A 24,338-nucleotide genomic window follows, 5' to 3' on the forward strand; every position below is an offset into this window, starting at 1 on the left:
TGGTTTAAATTGTTTGTTCTGTTAACAGGGTGTCTCATGTTTATTGATTTGTATATAAGGACCTGTCCTTATATTGGTAATAGCTGATGAGGGTATAGGATTATTTTAATTATATATATATATATATCCATATAAAGGAGGATTATAAATAATATATTACTGAACACTGTTTAAATCTCCTTTGCAAGTCCAGTGTTTAACTTTGGAATGTAGAAAAAGTAAAGTATTCCAAGTTATCTTAGAAATCAGCTGAGAGACATTGCTGAGAGAACCTCCAAGTTCATGCCAATTTGATAACCCATTGGTAAGCTTGACAGCCATTTTTACAAAGGTATGGAGTAAAAGCCTAACTGGAGTAGATTCAGGAAATGATGGATAGAAATCAGTGTGTTCAGCAAATATGGACAAAATGTCACTGAATTTTACTATGAATTCATGAAGATTGAGATTTTTTAATGCTGGAAAGCACTGAAGTCACTAAAAACTTTACCATATGATGGAATATGGTAGTGATGAGACTAATTCAGAAGAAATGAAAACAATTGGGAGAGGAGAAGAGAACCTTTCAGAGCAGTGTGATTATGTGCGAGTATTGGGCTGTCTTCACGTATCCACAGGAGCAAAAACTGCCCCAGTGATTATTGAAACCAGTAGGTTACTGGAAGTTGTATGAAAGCTTATAGTTCTTCTTTTCTGTTTTAATAGTGAAATCTTTTTTTCTGTTTTCATAGTGAAGTTGGAAGTGGGAGTTCTGGGATAACAGTATAAAGAGTGGTCATTGCAGCCTTCTGAAGAGATGTGAGTTAGTCGTGTACTTCAAGGATGGAATAGTGAATTGACAAGGACAGCCTGGTAGTGTAGCAAGTTGCCAAAAAGGCTAGTTGAAGCTCATCATTAACAACTGAAAACTGTCCTAGAACAAATCTAAGTTTGAATATTCTGGCAGGGACAGCTCTTGAAGAAGCAACGAGTTAGATTTTAATAAGGCTGAAATTCAGCTTTCTGGACATAGCCAGTGACAGGAGGGATGAATAAGAAAGTGGAGCACATTTGCAAAGTAACACTTTCATAGTTGACAATGCAAGCTAAGCCAAATAAGGAAGGATTTGCGAAATAGCAATGGGCTTGTATCCGAGTTTTATTGATTGTTGCACAGAGGAATAGTTCCTTTTTGTTCATGAATAGTATTGTATTATACATGCCAAATTCCTTTTGCCCATTTTTCCATTATAGACAGATTCCCATCTTGCCTACACTGAATAATTCTATAATTTCTGTTGTTTTTAACGTATTATGTGATTTTTTTTCCTTTGTATGTTCTTCCCCTATGGTATATCCCTGTTGTCACTGTACTTGATTCTTGGTACCCTACATCTTGTATATACATTTGTCTAATTAGGGGATGGGAATGGGAATAACAAAACACTGAAACAAGGACACAGGATGGCCCATTGCAATAGTGATAAGCACAAGACAGTATATTGGAAATGAACTTTACAACTTCAGTGAGGGGGAAGGAGGGAAGTGAAGGAGGGAAGGGATAGTGGGAGAACAACAAAGGAGGGAGTAACCATGCTCCACAAGAAATGCACTCATTGCCTTACTCATGTAACTGTAACCCCTCTGTACAGCATCTTTACAATGAACTAAAATTAAAAAAAGAAATGGCAGAGCCAAAGACTTATTGGACTAGACAATGGAAGAACACAGACTCTGGAGCCAGATGAGCAGTGCAAAACACAACTTTGGCCTTTATCTGTCTTATGTCTTCAGATAAGTTGCCCCAGATTTCTACTCCTCTCTATCTTTATCTGAAAAATGGGGAAAACACAGTGCTACCTGCAGAATTGTGGTAAGATGAGAACGCATAGAAAGTGCTTATAAAAGGCTGCTACATAATAAACTGCGATATGCTTAGTTCACTGTTGCCTTATGTTTTTAGGAGTTCTCTTTGTGTTTTTCTATGTCTTTGGACTTTTGATGTCATCCATAAAGCCAAGGATTTTCACTTTCTCTACTCTGACTAGAAGTGTCTAGATTCCTAACTGGATCAGGTCCCAACATGCTGACATGAGCAGTACCTTTAAGTCTTTTGGCTTGGGTTTGTCTGTTACAGCCTTCCTGCCTCCAATCAACACTTAGTGGGAAGAAGTTTCACCAAAGTTACTTTTCCTAAATCCCTTCTGTCTGACAGAAAAGCTCAAGGCATAAACACCCAAGTGAAGATATTGATACTGAATAATATTAACACTTAACAGTTGTTATATGTTATTTTAATACTTAAAAAACACCTTTTTAGTTATTATTCACAACTAACCTTGTGAGTTTATCAGGTCAGGATTAAATCTTTCCCATTTTACATATGAAGAACAAGACTCAGAACAATTGACTTATTGCCCTAGAATTACCAAATCTAGGTGTGGTAAAATTAAGCTATTAACTTTAGCTCTCATACTTTCTCAGTAGACTATTATTTCATCTGGATTAAACTGATGTGTTATTTTTGTCTTTACAAGTTTTTGTTGGTATGATAATCCTAAATACAGTGGCCAAACAATAATGTAACCTTTCTAGACTTCATTGTATATTAGGGTGATGTCTCACTGCTGGAGTGTCCTGAAACTGCTATCCATTTTCTTTACAGGAGTAAAGGGTCAAGCACCATTCATTCATTGATACTAACCACTTAGGCTCAGGTGTGAAATACGTTTCATTTGCTCAAAACACATTTTCTAAGCCATAGCACATGAGGAATTCCAGAATGCATAGAATGAGGAAAAAAAGCTCTTTACCATAGTGAGATCTGAAAGCTATATGACAATAGCAAAAATATGACGTTCTATTGTCAAGACCGAGAGGAAATATTTGAGAATAGGGGCAAGATGTACAATAGGGATTCAAAAGATGACAAAGATACAGAAGAACATTTTGATGGAAGAAAGAATCAGGATGTGTCAACATTCAAGTTAAAGAAATAAGACCTGTTGGAAATTGGATAATGTATACTTCACAAGGGAAGATTTATCAAGGACAGTTATTTCATTTGCTTTATTTTGTTTTTTTCTTAGAGATTCAGAGACTCAGATTGTTTGAGCAACAATTGTTTGATCTTGGCTCCAACCAAGGTCAAAAGAGATAGCTGTACTTCAGGCACAGTGCAGAACCATGGACTTGGGGGTCTATACCATGTATCTGACAGCCTGACTTCTTTTTGGAAATGCTGAGTTCTGTAGACTTCATTTCTGATCAACTCCCTCAGGCCCTGAAGCCTACATGGAATGGTTCCTCATTGAATTTTGTGGGTGTGTGTGTGGTGGGGGATTGAACTCTGGGCCTGGGCACTGTCCCTGGCTCTTCAGCTCAAGGTGAGTGCTCTACCACTTTAGCCACAGCGCCACTTCTGGTCTTCTGGTGGTTAATTAGAGATGAGTCTCACAGGCTTTCCTGCCCGGGCTGGCTTTGAACCTTGATCCTCAGATCTCAGCTTCCTGAGTTGCTAGGATTTTAGGCATGAGCCACAAGCGCCCTGCCCTCCTTGAAATTTTAATAGGAAATACAGTGTGGTACTTTCACTTACCAAAGGCCAGGGTCGCTGAATCTGGGAATAAATGGTAATGTCTTGGGTTTATAGATGACAGACTAGGCACTTTGTTAAAACATGTTAATGATGTGAACAAGGTCATTCATTACAATCCATGGAAGGATATGGCACCTTCATTGTTTCCTGTTACAGCCTACTACTCTGTCATCGGGGAAGCAAGGCATGTGTTGAGCATACAACTTTATTCCTTTCTCCTACAACAAGAGTCTGTGGTGTTTTCTGGCTGACTGAAAAATCTCTTCTATGCAATGATTCAGAAACCTCTATTTTCTCCATCCAATAGCTTTGCCATTCTCATTATCATAAATGTAGAATCAGCTAAAAAGAAAGTTTATTTTAGGGAAAGGGAACATATTCTTCTCCTATAATGAGGTCTCTGAAACACATATGACTATTATCATTTTGTTCACAGCACATTGGTTGAAACTTGGTCAAAAACACCTAACTATATTTATTCTGAATCTTGCATGGCTGGGGCAGGTACCCCTGGAATCTGTCCCACCCTATGGAATGTGATGCACCTATCTAAGTAGACTGTTCTCTTCTTACCACAATCTTCTTCTGTATTTACTATGCCTATCTTTTATTTTCTCCTTGGGAAACTGTTAAATATATATAAGATTTCTTAGTTAAAATAATGAAAGGGAAAAGTATAGGATATATTTTTTCCATAACACAAGAAAGAATATTGAGTGATATTTCTTTGGCAGCAATTCAAAGTTTCACTGAGTGGTAATTATTCTGAAAACCAAACCATTCAGTTTTAATGTATTATAAACTTGAGTTATCAGATTTACCAATGGAATAATTTATTTTTATTATCATATACCCATACTCTTAGGAATATAGTTTTATTAATAGCATCACATTTATCCTCCAAATTACAATAGTTTATGTTCCAAATTTCTGTCAGTAAGTGGGCTTGTGGAATTCAAGACAATAATTTTATTCATATGTCCGTCCATATGATTTTTATCTCTATGCAATCCATATGAGTCTATTTCATCATTCAACTGAAGAGCAGGACCTTTGCACTATAAATAATGTTGTGGTGTTGGTAATTAACATGGGAATTTTATAAATGGAAAGTCGTTTTGTTTAACCACATAGCACTCATAATCACAGGACTTCCAGAGTTCCTGAGTGACTTTGATTCTACATGTTTGCTTGAATTGTCACAAGAAAGTACCACAGTTCAGGTGGCAGTCACAAGAAAAATCTATTTTCTTTAGAGTCTGACTTGTCATTAGAAATGTTTTGTTGTAAGGATGCTTTCAGAATTTTAAGTGGTCATCCTCTCCCTGTGTGTCCTTCTTTGTGTACATCTCTAATTTCTTTGTAATGCTAACATTGTTACAGTGAGCACAGAAGCCTTACTTGTAGTCCGTTATCTTTTAAAGACCCCATCTTCAAACACAGTCACATTAAGAGCTACTGAGGTCAAAATACAAGTTTTAGTGGGAATTTCTCTGTGGTCTCTTCTGTGTTAACGAAGATCATCAGGAAATAGCATAGAATTTATAGTACTTTATATTCCACAACATGACCAGCACTAAGTTACTAATCTAATTATTTTGCTTTAGAAATTGTTTTCTAAAAATTACAATAATGTACCATCTTTCTAAAAACTGTCATTGAACCCATATCATTCTTATCAAATTTCCTTAAATAATGCAATCTAAGGAATAAATTTCTCCCCAAATTTAAATTCCAGAAAAGCTTCTATCTCCAAATAATGATCAAAGACTTAAGATATTTTCTTTTTGCACTGGCTGCTATGTATGTACACATATATAGATATATACCTGCATATACACAGACACACAGACATATATATATGGCACATATATAAATATATAATATTGGGGCTGGGAAGGTGGCTCAGTGGTAGAGCGCTTGCCTTGCATGCTCGAGGCCCTGGGTTCGATTCCTCAGCACCACATAAGCAAAAAGAAAAAAGCCGGAAGTGGCGCTGTGGCTCAAGTGGTAGAGCACTAGCCTTGAGCTGAAGAGCTGAGGGACAGCGCCCAGGCCCAGAGTTCAGGCCCCACAAGGGGACCCAAAAAAAAAAATATATATATAATATTATATATTATCCCAATATAAATTTTGTTTAAAAAAAATTCCTTTTTTCTTCTTTCTACATCAAATTAAGCCTTTGTTTATTAGTTCTATTTATGTAAATATTCAGTTTGTCATACTTTGATATTATTAAAATCATATAAATTAAGGACAGTCCTATTATTTTCATTTTCAGTTCTAAATGTGGTACAATGAAATCATAAAGGGCTAAAAGTAGAAGCCATGAGGAAAATGTGGAGGAAAATTCTGGTAAAGAAGAAGATAATAATAAACACTTACAATGTTGATGTCCAATAGTTATGTGAATGTATCACTTATTTGTATATCCCACTGGATAATTCTTGTTGTTTTCACATAGAGTATTTGAAAATTAAAGACCATTTTATTTAATGATGCTATATTTTAAAACACTTTCAATATTTAATAAAATTTAATTAATTAGTAAGGTAAATGTTAAATATTATTTGTATTTAACTGTAACCAATCATTAAAAATCTAATATGTATTGTTCTTTCTTTTTTTTTAATTGTGAAAATACTGTACAAAGGGGTTACAATTACATGGGCAAGGTAATGAGTACATTTCTTATCAAGCATTGGTGCCTCTTTTGTTTCCCCTTACCATCCCTTCCCACTTTCTATAGAATAATTTTTTGTGTGGGGCTGGGAAGGTGGCTTAGTGGTAAGTACTTGCCTCACATGCTTGACGCCCTGGCTTTGATTCCCCAGCACCACATAAACAGAAAAAGCTGGAGTGGCACTGTGGCTCAAGTGGTAGAGTGCTAACCTAGAACTGAAGAGCTGAGGGACAGCACCCAGGCCCAGAGTTCAAGCCCCACAACTGACAAAAACAAAAAAAAGAATTTTTTATGAGACAAGTTCTAGCTCTGAAGCCTAAGTTGGCCATCAGCTGACCTTGACCTTAGCCCGGCCTGTACTTATATTATAGATTTATACCACTATGCTCAGCAACAAATTGAGCTTCCTTAAAACTTTCCTTTCCATTGGACTCTGGTAACTCTCATTTGTCAATCCTATCTACAGAGGCTGAAATCAGAGAATCATGGTTCATAGTAAAATTAGGCCGGAAAGGCTATGAAACTCTTATCTCCAATTAACCATACCATGTGTGTGGACACACACACACACACACACACACACACTTTAATCCAGAAGTGGAGCTATGGCTCAAGTGGTAGAACACCAGCAGTGAGTGAAAAAGCTAAGGGCCAGTGTCTAGATCTTGACTTCAAGTTGTAATGTCAGCATAAAAGATGCCCTTCCCTGTCCTTGACAATGTTGATTCTCTACGTGCTGATTAATGCTCAGTACTCTCTGTAGTTGGTTACCACCATTACAACAAGTTCAAGGTTAAGGATTCAGAACTCCTGAGTGAATCATCCCAGTCATGCGTCCTCCCTCTTCCTTCTTTATTTCCAGACTTTCATTTAACTGTTCTTTTTGAAAACCTCAGATCCGGGCCAAAGGGGATGTGATGAATCAGTAAATGGATCACAGCAAACTCCGTTCCATTTCTGTGATGAAAACACACTGTAGCATCTCTGACCTGCTGATGGGTTCACAACACTGTGATTTTTTCTGACAGAGACACATCATCACTCACGATAGTGATTCTTCCCAAAGTTAAATTTGTCTGTCCTTTAAATATGATTTTCCCACAAGCAGAGAAGATAGTTCTTTACATTTCTTTTTTACAAACACATATTTTTGCTTGTATTTTTGTGTAATTCTTATAAAAATAGCTCCCCCCCCAAAAAAAACTGTGAAGCTATTTTGTGAAAGCAGTGCTTGTAGTATAGAGAATGAAAGAACAAGATTAAGGTTACTGTCAATAATGACTATTGTTTCTTAATTAAACGGGACCAGTCTTTTTGGCAGTGATTTATGCATGTTATCTTATTAAATCCTTTCAGTCTGGTCTGGGGAAGTTTAGAAATAGTCTAAACCTCAGTTAATCTATTGAGTAGGGATAAGACCTCCCAAAGTGGGGAGCCTACCATCTCACTTTCCCAGAGAGGATAACATTAACTTTCACTTTATATCCCTGAAAAAGTGGTAGCAAAAGGGTCCAATATTGTCTTAGTTACAATTTAGAAGAGTTCCAAGATTATCTGTTCATGATTTGGTTTCTGTCACAGCCTAGAGTTCAATTGACAGGAAATGCCCCCTCAATGTTCTTACACTTTTTAATTTATTATCTATCTGACTGTTTCCTGCTTGGACTTATGCAAGTTATTTCATTTAAATGCCTAACTCCACACCAAATCACGATACAGAAAATGAAATGTCACCCAGACAGTAGTGAAGGTGCTGAGCTCAAAGCAGTAAACACACACACACACACATACACCCCACAGTTAAAAATCCCTCTACCTGTGGAATTTTTATCCAGATGAAGAGAAATTGATAATATATATGTTAAATAATAAAATATACAGACTTTGGCTATGGAAATGTTAGATGTTAAGAAGAGAAATAAAGCAGGGAATACTGATGGAGGGGATGAGCATTACAATTTTCAACATTGTGTTCAGGAAAGGTATCACAGAGAAAGACTATTTCAAGAAAGGCCTTAAGGAAGTGAAGGAACAGTAACACCAAATATAAAAACCTGAAAGCTGAGGCATGGGTCTTCCAGGATTTGTTAGTGTGGATGGAAGAGGATAAGTAAGGGGAAGAATAAAGCCAGGTGAGTTCAGAAGATATAAGGTTGTTGTAAGACTACCATAGAGAAGACACTGCAGAGTTTTGAGAACAAAAGGGCCCTAACCTGATTCATGAATAATAGGATTATACTAGCTTCTTTGTTAGGATTAATCAGTTTACTAGACAAAAGATAAAAAAGGCAGAGCAAGTGACATCAGTAAGACAGCTACAGTGACAGTCCAATGGAAGTCGATAGTGGCTCTGAGCAATGTAATACCAGTGGAACCAATGAAAAATAACCTGTCAGAAGACACTTTGAAGATACAATCAACAGGATTTTGTCATAGGTAGGGTGGAAGTGTGTTCAAAATAGTCAAGTTCAACTTCAAGATTGATGGTCCCAAGAACTGGAAAGATGGGATAAATGGCAGAGGTTCACTATCAAGAACAAATTTTAGGGCAAAGAAAGGAATAATCACAGGCCCTAGTATGTTTTATTTGCTGTCAGACATCCAGGAGAGCTACACAGATGGTACTTGAATGTCTCCAGAGAAGTCTGGAACCTGTCAGCAAGTGAATGGTTTTTAAAAGGATCAGCTGCATAATTTGTAGGACTTAATGAAAAACGAAAATGTAAATGTTTTCACTCCAAATATATTATGAATTCCTAAGCTTTAAAACCAATAGAAGCTCCTTCTGAGAACAGAATCTTGTGTAGAGAGCTGATCCTGGTGTATGGTCAAGATTCCAAATGTGTTGTGCAAGATTGTACCACTTATGGATAGATGAATAAATGGATAGGTGGATAGGTGTCCAGGAACCAAGCTCTTAAGTATTTCAATGTAGAGGTCACATTGAATTAACTCAGGGAAAACTAGGAAGAAATGTCAACCAAACAGAACTGAAACAACAGTAAAATACTATGAGTTTGATGCTAGTTCTGTAGTGTACAGACTCAGTCAGAATATCCTAATGGTTCCTTTTGATGTTACTGCTGTTGAAGAAAGTTTAGCTAAGGTTGGAATTATTTCATGATGGGTTGATGTGGGGCATTTTACTATCCACAAGCCACTCTAGGGTTTTCTGCAACATCACTTTTAAAAGTAACCTCTAATAATAAATAACATTTCTGAAGTCCATTGGCTTGAAGCTCTCCTTAGTCAGAAGAAAAATCTATTTTTCAATGCAGGTGCCACTTTGGTAGATGCAGTGATGAGGAGATAAATGACAGAAGCAGAAAGAGGCAAGATGTAAGGATAGCTGCTCAGAGAGTGTGCAGAATAGCCAAATGGAGCCTCCCTGGCTAGAGTGTAAGCATGAGATTAAACCATCCAAAGCAAAGCAGAAATATTTGGGAATAAATCATGAATCTGTTTCTTTTCACATGACATTGAGCTGCTTTGCACGTTAGCAAAACAGATTGCCTTTTTCTTCAAGAGGATTATAAACATCACCAGGTTTGTGTTCAGATAGCTCCATCCTCATTCTTCCTGGTATTTTGATGACAGATGCCCCTGGCTGTATACAAATGATGCATTCAGGGAGTGAAGAGGGAGCTATAATGAGGCCTGAAAAATTTGTCCTCTTTGTGTATCCCACTGTGCTCTTTTCTACAGCTTATCCAGAAATTGCTTAAATCTGCGTCAGTGCTCCTGACCTCTTCACATACAAAATATGCCTGAGTTGTGGAGGCCAAAGAGAAAAGATAGGCCATTAGTAGATGTAGAAGAATATAGCCTCTTTTCCTCTATTCATGGGTATTTTGGAGTGATGGAGGCAGGGGAGGCAAATAAGAGAAAATTAGAAAAAGATGATCATCAACACTGCTAATACCATGATCAGTATCTCTTGATGGATTTATGTGCATTCTGAAGACTTGCATCATTGAGAAAGAGAGCTGCCGTGTAGTTCTAGGAAGGTAGCCCCCAAATGGGTATAGCCTTGACATTAACAAACAGACTTGGTGTGTGAACCAAAACTTAGTCTACCTAGTTCCAAGTGTGATTACAATGGCTTTCTAGATAGCTATCACCACTTCAGTAAATCAGTAAATCTGGAAGATACTTGATTAACATCTCTTTGTGCTTCTTTTGTGCATATAAGACATTTTTGAGGACATATTAATCTCCTCTATAATTTCTTTGTGAGAAAACTATTACTCTCCCTCAACTGTACAGATTTTAAAAAATGGAGAGGAAAATAAAATCAAACATTGTCTAAATACCAGGGAAGATTCTGACAGTGTGAATTGTAGCTTGATTGATTGGTTTGTTGATTTTCTTATGTTTAAGTCCCAAGTATTTATATTTAAAAATAACTATAAAGGAGGAGGTGCTGGAATCCACACCCTTGGACTGTTACAAAAACCTGCTTGTTCCTGGCATGGAAAATAATTAGAATTGTTTTTAGGTGTACAGAAATCCAAATAATTTTTGGTTTTTAGAACCAATGTTTCTTTACCCAGCAGTGGTTATAAACTCTCTATTCCTTTTCAATATGGATGATATTTTAAATTCTATAATCCATGATAATATGGCTTAAACTTCTCCTGAATGAGAGTATTTAGTGCTTTTGTTGAGATCATTTTTTCAAACAATTATACCATATCATCCTTTTCCCCACTAATTTCTAATTAGCATCAATTAGTTGCATAAGGCAGTTTCATTTCAACATGGCAATAGATGCACACCATGTACCTTGATTGAGCTCACATCCTTTCTCCCTTTTCCTTACCCTCTCTCTCTTTGTCAAGCCTTGCTCAACAAGCTTCCTTGTTTAATTTTTACATGTGTACATTGTGTATTTTTACTATATTCACCCTCTTTCACCCTTTCTATAAGTAGCACTTTTATTTCTTTATTAATTTTACTCTGAGGTCATGGTGGTTCTGACCTGGATGACTTACCTGTTTATTAGGTAGTGAAAGATGAAGTTCATCCACTCAGTCCATTCAGAGTCCAAGGCTCTGTGAGAGTTATTTTAAAGTACAATTTTGTGTAGATTTGTGTTAAACTCATATTGCTTTTTTTCCTCAAAAGCTGTGTTAAGAGAGCACATAATTAAGATGAACATTCTGGTGTAATTTGGAACTCTAATGTCTAATCGAGAGCTTGGTACACTAAGCATAGTGCTATTTAATTCTTTAGTCTATGTTTATTATGTCTTTTTCTGAGTAGACTTGCCAAAAAGAAAAACCACAGTAATGCACTTAATGAGGAAGCTTGCATTCTGAAATCTTCTTTATGTCTAATATTTAGCAAGTTTAAATTTACTATGTATTTCAGAGGTGCTCCCAGAGAAGGAGAGAAAATTATCACTTATATTATTGATGGCAGAGTAAAGTTACAATATTTCTTTAACTATAAAGGTATTTACATGCTATTTAGCTTCACTTTGCGCATTATAACAAAACAAAAACACACTAAGAAATTCAACCAATCACTATGGATGCTCTGATCATTTCATGGCTTTTTGATCTGTAGATTTTATTTATTTATTTGTGTGTTTATTTACTTATTTATTTTTGTGGGCTAAATTGGCATAGCAAGGTCTGGTGGAGCTGAATCTGATGTCTACCTATTCAAGTATGTTTGCAATATTTATGTGTGTGGCTTGAACTTTGCCACATTTTTCTTCAGTATTCTCTCTCTGCTTTTCATTTTCTGCAGAGTTATTTTTTAACAATGCTAGCTTGAAAAATAAGTAGGAATTCAAAGACTAACTCACGAGAAGCTTAGGAGTTTTCATAATTATAGGTTGCTTCCAAGTGGACACCAAAAATTAAGGAGAGTAACATGGTTTAAAGGTACATAAATGCACCTCATTGGAATCTTAATTCCAGCAAAATCTTTAGTACTGTCCAGGTTAATATTCCTCACTTTGCCAAGGAGTGTCCTTAAAGCAGGTCTCTATTGATGCTAGCTAGCACTCATCAACTAAACCAAGAATCTCAGGTTTACATCTCAGCACTTTGTTTTATAGTCACAATGTCATGAATGTGGTATGGTAGCCATTACTAAGACCCAATTTACAGAATGAGAGGCTATGGAAACCATGTTGATGTGATTTCTGTAAATCAAATTCCTGAAGATCTTCATATACCTAAAGTTAAGAAGCATTTTTCTGTGATTATAATGTCATGAACCACACATAGATTCTTATAAATAACATGAAGTTAATATAAACATAATTACATATGTAGACATGAAAAAGTATTCCACTTTATTCATTTTAATATCTTAATACTTAGGAGTAATAACTAGTATAATTAAGATAATATTTGCCAGAGAGAATTTCATAAGTGAGGTGCCATTTGAAACAATCCAATTCTGTGTCACTTTGTTGAAAGATATTCCCATATTAACAGTAGGGTCTCAGGTAAGGAAAACATTATTAGTAGATGAATTGATAAGTAAACACAGAAATTGACATAGTATAATTTCACAGATGAGAACAGTGTTAATTTGACTTCCTGATGCTCTCTTAATGGTTTAGAAACTTCTTGAAGCTTTACCATCTGTTAAAAGCAAACATCTAACTTACGAAAAAGAAACATGAGTGGGGAATCTATGAATTCATCTTTCTGAATATTTTTCAATACTGTATGAACTCAGGACATGAAAGCAGAAGGATATCCACATTTTTTTTGCTTTTAGGTACTGCTATATCTTCTTCCATACCATAAGGAAAAATAAAAACAAGTGGCATTATTTTTTTAACTTCTTAATGTATCATCTGTAGAAAGAAAATTTTTCCAGAGAGATCTTCCAGTTCATTTGGGAGTTGGGGGGAGGGTGAACAGGAAATGAGCACAGGGAGGATTTTCAAGATGTGTGTACCAGGACTCACTCCCTAGACTATATATCTCAATTTTTACAGGGAGGTGTTCTTATATATTTGGTCATTGCACCGACATTCATTTTGATATGATGTGATCATTGAGAAATCTCTGGAAGCCTAGTTTAGAAGGGCTGTTTAAATCATACCCTTACAGCCTGCTTGTGATTTATCATGTTTGATTGTTGAAATTAAAGAACAATATGGAGATACAAACAATGCATTATTCAGGAAGTGGTGTGGAAGAATGATATTGTACAATGCCTCATTCTCACTCTTATTTTTCATGTTTGTAATTTACTTTCTGGGGTAAATAATACTGAAAGAATGCCACTTGCCCACAGGTATCTCCTAAGAAAGGCTTTTATGGCAAAAAGCAATAATTTCTTCTTATACTGGTCTTGGTCCTTTTCTTATGGAGTTTATTTTTTTCAGATTATAATCTGAAAAGGAAATTTGGCTCCATCAGCTTGTTTGTTTTTGTGAATTTGTTTTCAGCAATCAGATTTCATTAAAAAAATAGAAATTTACTCATCTTTCTTTGCAAGTTGGGATGTTTACTATAGTTAAAGGCAATTTCAATAAGTACATTTGAATGCATCTTAGCAGAAAAGCTGGAATAATTTTATAAAATGCCATGTTATTTGATTTACCTTCTACTAGGCAGATTTAACAACCATGATTCTCTCTTCTTTTCCTTCCCTCAGATGTACATCCAGACGACAACTCTTACTGTGTCCATGAGTCTCAGTGCTTCAGTATCTCTGGGAATGCTCTATATGCCCAAGGTTTATATTATAATTTTTCATCCAGAGCAGAACGTTCAAAAACGTAAGAGAAGCTTCAAGGCTGTGGTGACAGCTGCCACCATGCAAAGCAAACTGATCCAAAAGGGAAATGACAGACCAAATGGTGAAGTGAAAAGCGAACTCTGTGAGAGTCTTGAAACCAACAGTAAGTCATCTGTAGACTTTCAGATGGTCAAGAGCGGGAGCACTTCCTAATAGATGTACGTTGAACGATCTTCTACTAGCCTTGGGGACTGTGCCACATGGTCGCAGGGGAATTACGTACCCATGCACTTTAAGACTGTCAAAACCATTTAGTGAGAGAGCCAGATGATTGCAGGATGAGTGACTATTCTTCAGAGCATAACCATGCCCCACAAATCTCTTTTACAATGGATGGCACTCAGATCTTTCTTTGCATGCATTATAGACTTGCGGTTTAGGAAGCTTTTCCATTTATTACATTCTATCAGACACATAGAAACTACTCAACTTTTGAAGAGTTCAATATTGGATGTTCCTGATAATTGCAATCATTTAGCAATATTGCTAGAATCGATTATAAGAAATCTTACGTGAACAAAAAATGACATGATATTTGCCCTTTTGAGAATGAGAAAAATAGCCAATGTGTTTTAGTTAAGTTTTAGTAATTGCATCTTTCCTCCTCCTGGCATCCCTTGATTTCTTGGAAACACAATGACAATTAGTCCTATTTTCTGCAAGCCTAATAACCTTGAAAGAAAATCCTTTCCATGACCACCAACATTTTTGTTTTCTTCATATAACTTCCTCTTCTCTAGGGTATATTTCAGGAACAGCACATAAAGCATCACAATGATACTCAGGCTAATCTCGTGCAGCTTAACTGTTTGATTAAGTACATCTTGATATCTGCAGCAGAACAGCAAATAGGTTAAAGATGTATGTTGTAAAATAACAGAAGGCTGCTAAAATAAAAATTACCTTCCTCCCAGAATTATTCAACAGACTATATTTCTCATTTTGGTATAATTTTGACACTAAATGTGGAAGAATCAGAGTTGGATTTCTGTGGTTTAATTACTCCTGTTGCCATTCAAAGGTTTCACCACGTTCAATAACTTCCCTTGTATTAAGATTTTTGAGGTGAGTGGTCAGACAGTGGAATATCTCATAGAGAGAGCCAACCTGGAAGATCAGCTTTGCTTAATTTACTCATTGACTTCATATACTGTTAGAACCCCGTGGCAATTCTGGGTTATCTTCTGACCATACCAAATTCAGCTCACTTTTAGAGAAAGATATCTGACAAGGTTCCACAAATGCTCCTCAAACAGTCTCCATTCTGTTAACTTGTGATATGTCAATGGAAGGCACAATAATGATGAGTTTTATACCAATTCCTTACAATCACCTGTCAATCTAGATAAGCAATTGACTAATAGTAGTCTCTTAGTAAATGATTCATAACTACTATGCAAGCCAGCAGAATAGGATGTTGTGTTCTGAGGGCAAGAATTTTCCCTATGTTTTTCTACCATGAAAGCAGCAGCATGGAAAGTTAAAAGCCATGTAGAAGCCAGTAAACTGCTCTTGGCAAAGAACAACCTTTGAACACTACACCTCCCTGATGCCTCAAGACAGTCTATTGTTGTACCCGTGTTTTAGTAACAATCAAAAAAACTCCGATAATATGGTTTCAAGGGGAACATCCACATTTAGAATGAGACAAGTACCAATCATCCCACACCCTCCTGTGGAAAAAAGGTAATAACATTTTTCACTTCTTTAAAGAACAAATGGTTCTCAGAAGGACATTTCCTAATATTTCAAAGTACTAATCTTGCATTATGGAAACAACCCTCAAACACTTAGTGTTATTTTTTTGTTGATGTTGAGGTGGAAATTATATGGCATGCATATGCTCCTCTATTTTCTCTAAAATAAGAATGAACTATTCCAAGCATAAAGACTGTTTGGAGAGGAAGTCTATAATATTCCTGAGAAGTTAGAAGCTCATTCTTAGAGGATAAAGGAAAGTGGAAAAGAGGAATTAAGATCATCTCAATTACTGCCTGAATGGAGGTTCAAGTTGTCCAAGATTTGAGCATGTTTTAACTTTTATGGGACTAGCTTAGGTTTAAATTCATTGGGTCCAGTTAAAGTGGTTTAGATTACACATTTTGGAGGGACAGTTTTGTGAAGTCCTCACACTTTTATCCACCAGACCAGTCATCATCATCTCTGCTTTCCTGTTTCCTTACATCGTCCAAGGAGAGGGTAGATTCCTATGCTGTACAAACAAGCCTTGTTATCACTGTCTCGAATTCCATGTCCAAATACAGTTATCTAGGGCTTTTTCAGCCATATTGCCATTAGTCCATCAACTTTTATAATTAGCTAAAGGCTTCTGAAATCACAAACCCACTAAAAACATATCCACACAATTAACCACTCAAATATGATATTTTTTTCTCTCAAAATTGTGTGGATTTAGAAATGCAATTGTATATTGGAAAAGCATTTGACATTCAGTTATGCAAAAGACCTAATCTTCTCAAATTTAAAACATTTCCACTCAAAATGAATAGCCTATTCTCAATAAACCCTATTCTGCTTAATCCACCAGAACCGTGTGCATGGTGCCGTCCTCTTGTCCTTTCTGCTGACCAATGTCTGATGAACACCATTACCCCTAGTGAGGTGGCGGTAGACACACCCGTGTTTTCAAAGCTATTAAACAGGCACAGTACAAATGTAAAGGTATCACTGCTGCCTTAATATGAAGGTTGGCCAATGGTTAATAGGAAATAGTATCTCAGAATCAACAACAACCAAACCTATTGTTTCAGTATTCTTTTCTCTTTTGTAACATATGGAAGATTTTGATCATGATGGTTGCTACTTGATTATTGAGTTTTTTTTTACTCTAACCTAATAACTGTAACTTATGTTCAATTTTTTGTCATAATCAGAAGCTCCACAGGTTATACTGTATATGAGAGTTGTTCACACCAGACATTCCCGTCACAAGTTCTAGATCGGAAGGTTTCATTAAGCTTCAGGACATACATAAAAGTAATGTAAAACAGGAAAGCAAACCAAGTTTGCTGAACTTGTTCATAACGCAGAGCCTGTATGCCAAAACAGGGACAGAGTTAGAAGCAAAGTTGGTTATCTGTAAATTTTGCCAACTGTGCAAAATGAAGTGATGCTGAACCTGGTATTCCTTATGCTCTGTTCATGAGTGAGCCACGGAAACAGCTGCCACTGCAGGTGGTCTCGCTTCCTCTAGCACGTGTGCACGCAGAAGCACATGCACTGTTGTACTTTAATTTTCACACGAACATTTATGACAACTGTAAAAATTACCTCTTACTAGATCCTCTGTTCATTTTAGATGCATTTTTCCTCTAGCTTTTTGTTGTTATTGTTGGTGGTGGCCATGGGACTTGAACTCAGGGCCTGGGCACTGTCTCTGAGCTTTTCTGCTTAAGGCTAGCACTCTATCACTTTGAGCCACAGCTCCACTTCTGGTTTTCTGCTGATTAATGGGAAATAAGAGTGTCATGGATTTTCCTGCTCCACCTGGCTTTGAACTGGATCCTCTGATCAGAGCCTTCTGAGTAGCTAGGGTTACAGGTATAAGCCACCAGTGCCCTGCCCTATCATATTTTTGAAAGAAGGTTTATGCAAAGTGCCTCTCATTCACAGTTTATTCTTTCTTCTTATTGCTTGTTTTTTATTTTTTTATTTGCCTTACCATTTTAATAAAATGATGTTTCCAAACTTTTTATTTCTTGATTGAAACCAATGGAAAAGTTATTTAACCTACTATGAATTATAGATCTCATTTCTCAATAGTGCTTCTGCCATCTTTCTTCCAGAAGATCACTGTTAATACTTCTAAAAATCAAGTGTAGTGAATCTTCATTTTGTCTTAAACTCTCAATATTCAAAAGCTCATTAAAGATGATATGTGTATTAACGCCATCATTAGGATGCTATACTGTAAAGATCTTTTTTTCTGTTTGTTTCAACCATGGTCTTAGCTTTGTGTGATGCATTAAATACTTCCTGTGTTTTGAGATACTGTTGGCAATCTTTAACAGTGCATGAAGTTAACCCACCCCTCAAATATTCACTTTAATTCCTGATAAATTTTTTCACCTTTTACAAATGACTTGATGAAAGTCCTTCAAAAATACATTGTGTTCTAAAAGAAATTTGAAAACATAAGATCATTATATAAATTAAAAAACCTAAGACTTCCAAGTAAACAAACATGAAAAAGATACGTATTTCAGTAAGATATTGGCAGATAGTTTACCGTTTGGTAAGACACCACAGTTTTTCTTCCATGACTTCGGGTACCTTATCAGGTTTTGTTTTGTAATTTTATAGAACACATTGTTATCTGTACTTTTCATTTTATGTAGATGTTTCTTAGTCAAATACACGTTTAATTTGAACCTCACCTATGTTTATTAATGATTAGTATGTTAATAGTTTTAATTTTCTACTAAACATCCACGTACTATACAACTCAGACTAGTCGTTTTGTCAGGTTAAAATTGCTGCTGAATTTTTATTTCTATGATCATTGAATTCCTTCTATAGTCTTAAAAATTAAATTTGCCACTTAAAAACTGAATATCACAAAACACCAAAGAATTTAAATTTTGAAACCATAAAGTCATATTAACACAGTAATTTATTATTACCTACTATTAATCTGTCCCAATTTGTCTTAACAGCTTCCTCTACCAAGACAACATATATCAGCTACAGCAATCATTCAATCTGAACAGGGAAATGATACAATCTGAAGAAATGTGGTTTGTGATCTTACATAATGAATATGAGACTACAAAAACTCCCTCCTGGAGATCAACGTAGACTACAACCAATCAAATCCATAGTCAATCTTGTAAGGAACAAAAATTAGCCTGAGCCAAATGTACCAATAACTAGCGGGGAGTGAAGAAACCCGTTTTATACAAAACAACTAATGAGTGTAAAGCTAAAAGTATTGCTGACTCATGAGAAATTTAAAAACAACAACAACAACAAAAAACAAAACAAAAACCTAAAATCTCAAAAGGAAAACCAATGTTAGCTTGTGAACAAAAATGCTGTTGAAATCAACCATGTCTGATGTTATTCTTGTAAGTATTTTTCTGTGATTGTGAGAACTCCCGTTCCTGCCCCACGTTGTTCAACTTGTATAAGACAATGAGTCTGTTTCTTGTAAAGGCTGACCTGATTGAAGCCCTGGGTTGTGCTAAAAATAAATGCAATGATTGACGCATGCAACTTTTTATACAAATAATTTATTTCTAATAATAAAGGAATGTTTTGCAAATGTTGAGAGTTGTTTCGTTCCAGTTTTACAAAAGCTAGGTCATTCCTCTTTCCAGTTGGTCCTGCTTCTGTTTCTTTTTCCTGGTGTTCCCAAGGAAATACCATTTCCTCCGGAAGTGTTTATACATTTGCGTGTGCCTACAAAAGGTGGTCTTTTATTCCTATATGAAAAGGTGTTACTTGTGTAAGATTTTCTGAATATTCCCAGCTTTCTGTGATGGCTTTTCATAGTAACTGCTTCTTTCATGAAGAATCAAGTATTTGCTTGAGGTAAATTGCTTCATTATTATAATTGACAAATGATGGGTTAAGCTTTACTTGGAGAATGTAATATGAAAAGCACCATGTAAAAATATATATCAAGGTGTCACTGAAATTCTCCATTACATTTCTAATTTAAAACTTTTGCATAATGGAATTTCCCCTGGTATGTGGTATTAACCTCTGCTCACCTGGACCTAAAAATCACTGAAATCTGTAATGGTAATGGGCCTTACCAAGTGCATTCTTCAAAGCACAGAATTATCATATTTATTCCCCTACCATCACTAAAGAAACCACAGTTCAGATAACATGTCAATGCTTTCTTATTTTCCAAATGAAAACATTCATTGGTTCATAGAACAGTATCATTAAAGAGACAGAAAACAGGGAGTCTGTCTCATGCTAATAAACCATGCCAGATGGATAAAAGGAGCCTGTGAAAGGTTTTCAAATGTGTTGCCATTTTTTTTCATGAGTGCCTCTATTGCATACAATCCCAGCCATCCATCAAACCAATGGGTCTCTACAATCATTTTGTTAGTAAATGTTCTCTCTGCTGAGTTAGCTTGGATGGCTCATTGCACTCTGTATAGATATAAAGAGCTCTGTAGCTTCCACCCTGATATTAACAGTCAATTTTATTTAATAGAGAAGGTTGAAGCAAAAGCACAGGCTCATTTCATATACAGGAACAGTTTTCAGATACCTAGGAAGATAGCAACAGAGAGGAAGGATTACATATTTACTGCCCTTTTGTCGAATTTTTTGCATAGTGTTTTCCTTTGTAGATAAAGGTATTTCCTTTGTAGGTAAAGGTATTACTTTCAAGTTTTCAGATAATCTGAATTGCTAATGACAGGTTCCTATAACCTGGATCCTAAACCCACTAGTAGATGTGCCTTTTTTGATAAGACTGACACTAAGGAACATAAACCCATAACTGAAAATTTAGTTATGATTGGGTTATCATGTATATCAATACCAATAGACTTCCTAAGAGAGAATTTTGAATTGCTAGTATTCTTTGTATTGGAGACTGTTGGTGATTTATAAGATTCTGTTACTTGATTTTAGGTGATTATTCATATGTTTTGCCAAGAAAAACACTTGACTTTTATAAGCCTTACATTTCACAAAAACTCAAGTATATGTTCATGTTCTCATGTATTCATTGACTCTAATCAGGGTAATTGGTATGACAGGGTAATTACGAGAGCATAGCTGGTTCTCAGACCAACTATGAATTATTACTATTATTATTACTTTTAAATTTTTTAAAAGATTTTTTAGGAGGACAAATAAAATATGGCATTTCAAAACTTCTCTTCCAATCGCAAGTTTATCAATGGGTAAATTTACCTGCTTCCCTTAGCTAATTTTATAAAGAACTGATGTGTGTTTGGTGTCATGCAAAATCCGATTTAACTCATAATTGACTTAAACAATTGTTGTCCTGGATTTCCATATACCGGTAATTATCTGTAACTTTTCTGCTGAAGAAACTTATCATCCTCCCCAAGGAGTAGGAGTAGGAGCCCTCTCATTCATGTAGTAGAAGATCCTTCAGCTCTTAGAGTAGGAGGTGGAGAATCTGCCCTCTACTGTATTTATGTTCTCAGGGATTTTGCTGAGGGCTTCCCAGAGGTAGATGGACTGGGACAACAGTAGCATCTGGTGAGAGAGATTTGGAATGTGTTTGGTAGTGGCTCACAGGACTGGTGCTTTAAAACAAACTGCCTGTGTTCTATAGATAAGCAAATGCAAAGTTGCACGAGGAAAAAAATACAGTATTATAGTTTTTAAACTTGACCTTGTGTTTTATTCTGGACAGGAAATGTCATATCTAATCTCAGCATGTCAGAGGTAATGCTAAAAATGTGTCCCATAGTAATATTTAGCAAATGTCACTTGTAGACAATGAGAGCTATATTAGTGTGACCTTGAGCCAAATTTGACCTCAGTTAAAAAAATAGATTATACTAGTCAATACTCCAAGATGTCCAACTCAGTGATAGTTGGTCTGTTACATACATTGTAAGTAATTGAAACTTAAGGACAAGAAATATTAAGTAACTGAAACTTAAGGGCAACTAGAAGAATGTCAAATACTGAAAGACTTAGAGTCTACCAGAAAATGTTTATAGAGAATTTAACCTTTCACATTAATAAAATTTTACTCTTTAAGTTACCTTACTATGGATAAACTAGGCACAGATCTTTTTATCATTTATAAATCCACTTTAACTTAGTATTCTCTAGAATTTATCAATACTTGATAATATAGAAACAATATTAACAATTTTCTAAAGTATATTAGCTAACATTATTATTTTGTTCAGCCAGTAGGTGGAAGACACAGCTTTTTATGTTTCTATTATGGTATCTTAGTAAGTTTACTCATTTCAGTTATTTAATATTGTTTAATATCAGTATTTATCCATCTTCTTGGATGAGATGCCCAAAAGAAGCAATGAGTTTCCATGAAAGGATGACTGGGAAATTATAGCAAATTACAGAAAACTCTAATCATGTATAATAAGCATTAGGAATGTTTCTTTTTGATCTTTTGTGGTTCACAAAATATAATAAATACCAGTAATGAGGAAAAATTATAGTTTCTTGCAAAAGAAACTATAGCACATATATTCAGACATAACATCTCTGATACTTGGAAAGTAGCATTTTACTAAGATGAGGATACAAGCAGGTAATTTAATTTTTTTAAAAAATTCTCTGTTTTATTACTGTATTTTTAAATTTTTTTACAGTATAATTTTTAACAGTGATATATCTCTGAGCCCTGTTACTTGTCAGTTCATCTAATCTTTCATAAGGAATTCAGAATATATTTTGTTTACATTAAACTCAGTCTGTTATCAATGTCGTCCCCTGTCACATTTTGACTTACATGTCTACTTTCATAGTGATAAGGAGAAAGGAAAAATATACCCGTTAAAGAATTTTCTGTTTGTTTAATATGAAAAGTAGTTCATCTAAAGCCAATTTTAATAAGTAACTTTGTACAAAGTCACTGAGATCCAAGCTTGAACTGGGGCCTAGGACATGCCAAGAATTTACCATGTAATGACTTAAATGGCACAGAGGTACTGTGACTACAGAAAAAAGGTAAGATAGAAGATAGTATAAAATTTCAGGAAGCCCATGAGATTGCTGATCACTAGCTGAATTCACTACAACACAGGATGATTTTGGAAGTCCATGAAAGAATTTAGAATATTAAAGTATAAAATTCATAGTTGAAAACAAGTCACATAACAAGGAAAGAAAACTAACATGTCAAGGATTTTATTCATCCATTACCTAATGAGGACCTCTAATACAATGTTAAAACTAGTCCAAAGGGTATTTGAAAAGCTGGTGATACATATGGTATGTGAATTATGATTGTGATAAATTAGGAGGGGGATACATACAATATCAGCTAGTGCTTAATTTGATATACATTTTGCCATATGACAAACTATAAACATAGAAGTTATCTGTTTTATTGGACACAAATGTTTTGAATTTCTACTTGATAAAATTCTACTAAGTAATTCTTATACCTAGAATTAGAAAGTACCTGTGCTGATAGAAATTCAAATGTGGTCATAGCTAAAAGATTGTTCCATTAATTAAATGCATTGCATATTTCCAAGTTTTGTCTGATTTCTCTGATAGAATGGTACTATATTATTTTACATCACTGTAATTATAAAAGCATTACATTGGCAGCATCTGAATAAGAAGGATCATAACTATTTGTAATAATATGAAGATATTCCACTTAGTAATGGGAGTGTCTGGGATAGCTATTTTAATCACTTATCCCTCTTTCAACTGTTTCTCCATTCTAGAGGCAGAGTTGAAAAAAAATGAGATGGTGGAGAAATGGGAAGAAATATATGGTTACTTTCAGGTGGCAGATTTCTTTCTGGAAGTTCTACAATCTGTGAAAATGTAGCATCCTTTTCTCCTAGATTCTATTTTACCAGTGGACATTTCCTCTTCCCTTTTGTGTGGTACATGACTCTAAAGTATGAAATCTTATTTTCAAGAGTGTCCATGAAGATGATAAACAAATGATCATAAAGCAGCGTTGAGTTTCCACAAATATCCCAAGAATTTAATAACTTTTCTCTGGTAACGTGGTGCCTAGCAGGGTGTTGAGGAATACAGAGCCATGGGGTTCCTTCTCTTGGGAACCCTCTTTCTGAGTAGACAAGTGGCAGTTCTGAAACTCAGTTGTTTTTGTAAAGGAACTTTTTGTATCTCCTAGACTATGGAAGGAGAGGCAGCTAAAATATGACAAACTTATGAAGTAGGTAAAGTTTGGTTTATTAAGGTATTTTCCTTTCTTCTTTATTTCTTTGCTTGTAATGGTTCTCAGCTTCCTGTGCTTAGTCATCTTGGTGTACATTGCAGGTTCTCAGAGATTTCTATTTCCCACCTTTGGCTTTTTCAGTTAGTAATAATTTCTTCAATAACTCAACCCCAAATTGTTCTTCTATGCCCAACCTTCCTTTCTTCTTTTTTTTTAATTGTGAAAATACTGTACAGAGGGGTTACAATTACATGGGCAAGATGAGTACATTTCTTATCAAGCATTGTAGCCTCCTCCTTTGTTTCCCCTTCCCATCCCTTCCCATCGTCCCCCTGCTCCCCTACCCAATCATCCTCCTCCCACAAAAGTTGTAAAGTTCATTTTTTCACATAGCGACTTGTACATCTCATTGTTGCAATGGATCTACCTGT

The 24,338-nt window shown here is 35.5% G+C and overlaps 1 protein-coding gene across 3 annotated transcripts in view; it reads left to right on the forward strand.

Moving 5' to 3' along the window:
- The window catches only part of Grm8 (glutamate receptor, metabotropic 8), a 703,494-nt gene extending 684,223 nt beyond the window's left edge, over positions 1–19,271 (forward strand). The window contains exons 9-10 of one of the 3 annotated variants that reach the window (XM_013019942.1): positions 13,893–14,194; positions 18,713–19,271. In XM_013019942.1, coding sequence (XP_012875396.1) covers positions 13,893–14,189 — 297 coding nt within the window. In that variant the 3' untranslated portion in view covers positions 14,190–14,194; positions 18,713–19,271. The remainder of the gene's footprint in view (positions 1–13,892; positions 14,195–18,712) is intronic. The other 2 variants (XM_013019941.1, XM_013019943.1) reach the window with 2 other exon arrangements.
- The last annotated feature ends 5,067 nt before the right edge of the window (positions 19,272–24,338 follow it).

Source organism: Dipodomys ordii, unplaced genomic scaffold (assembly GCF_000151885.1).
Source record: "Dipodomys ordii isolate 6190 unplaced genomic scaffold, Dord_2.0 Scaffold48, whole genome shotgun sequence".
Classification (NCBI taxonomy): Eukaryota; Metazoa; Chordata; class Mammalia; order Rodentia; family Heteromyidae; genus Dipodomys; species Dipodomys ordii.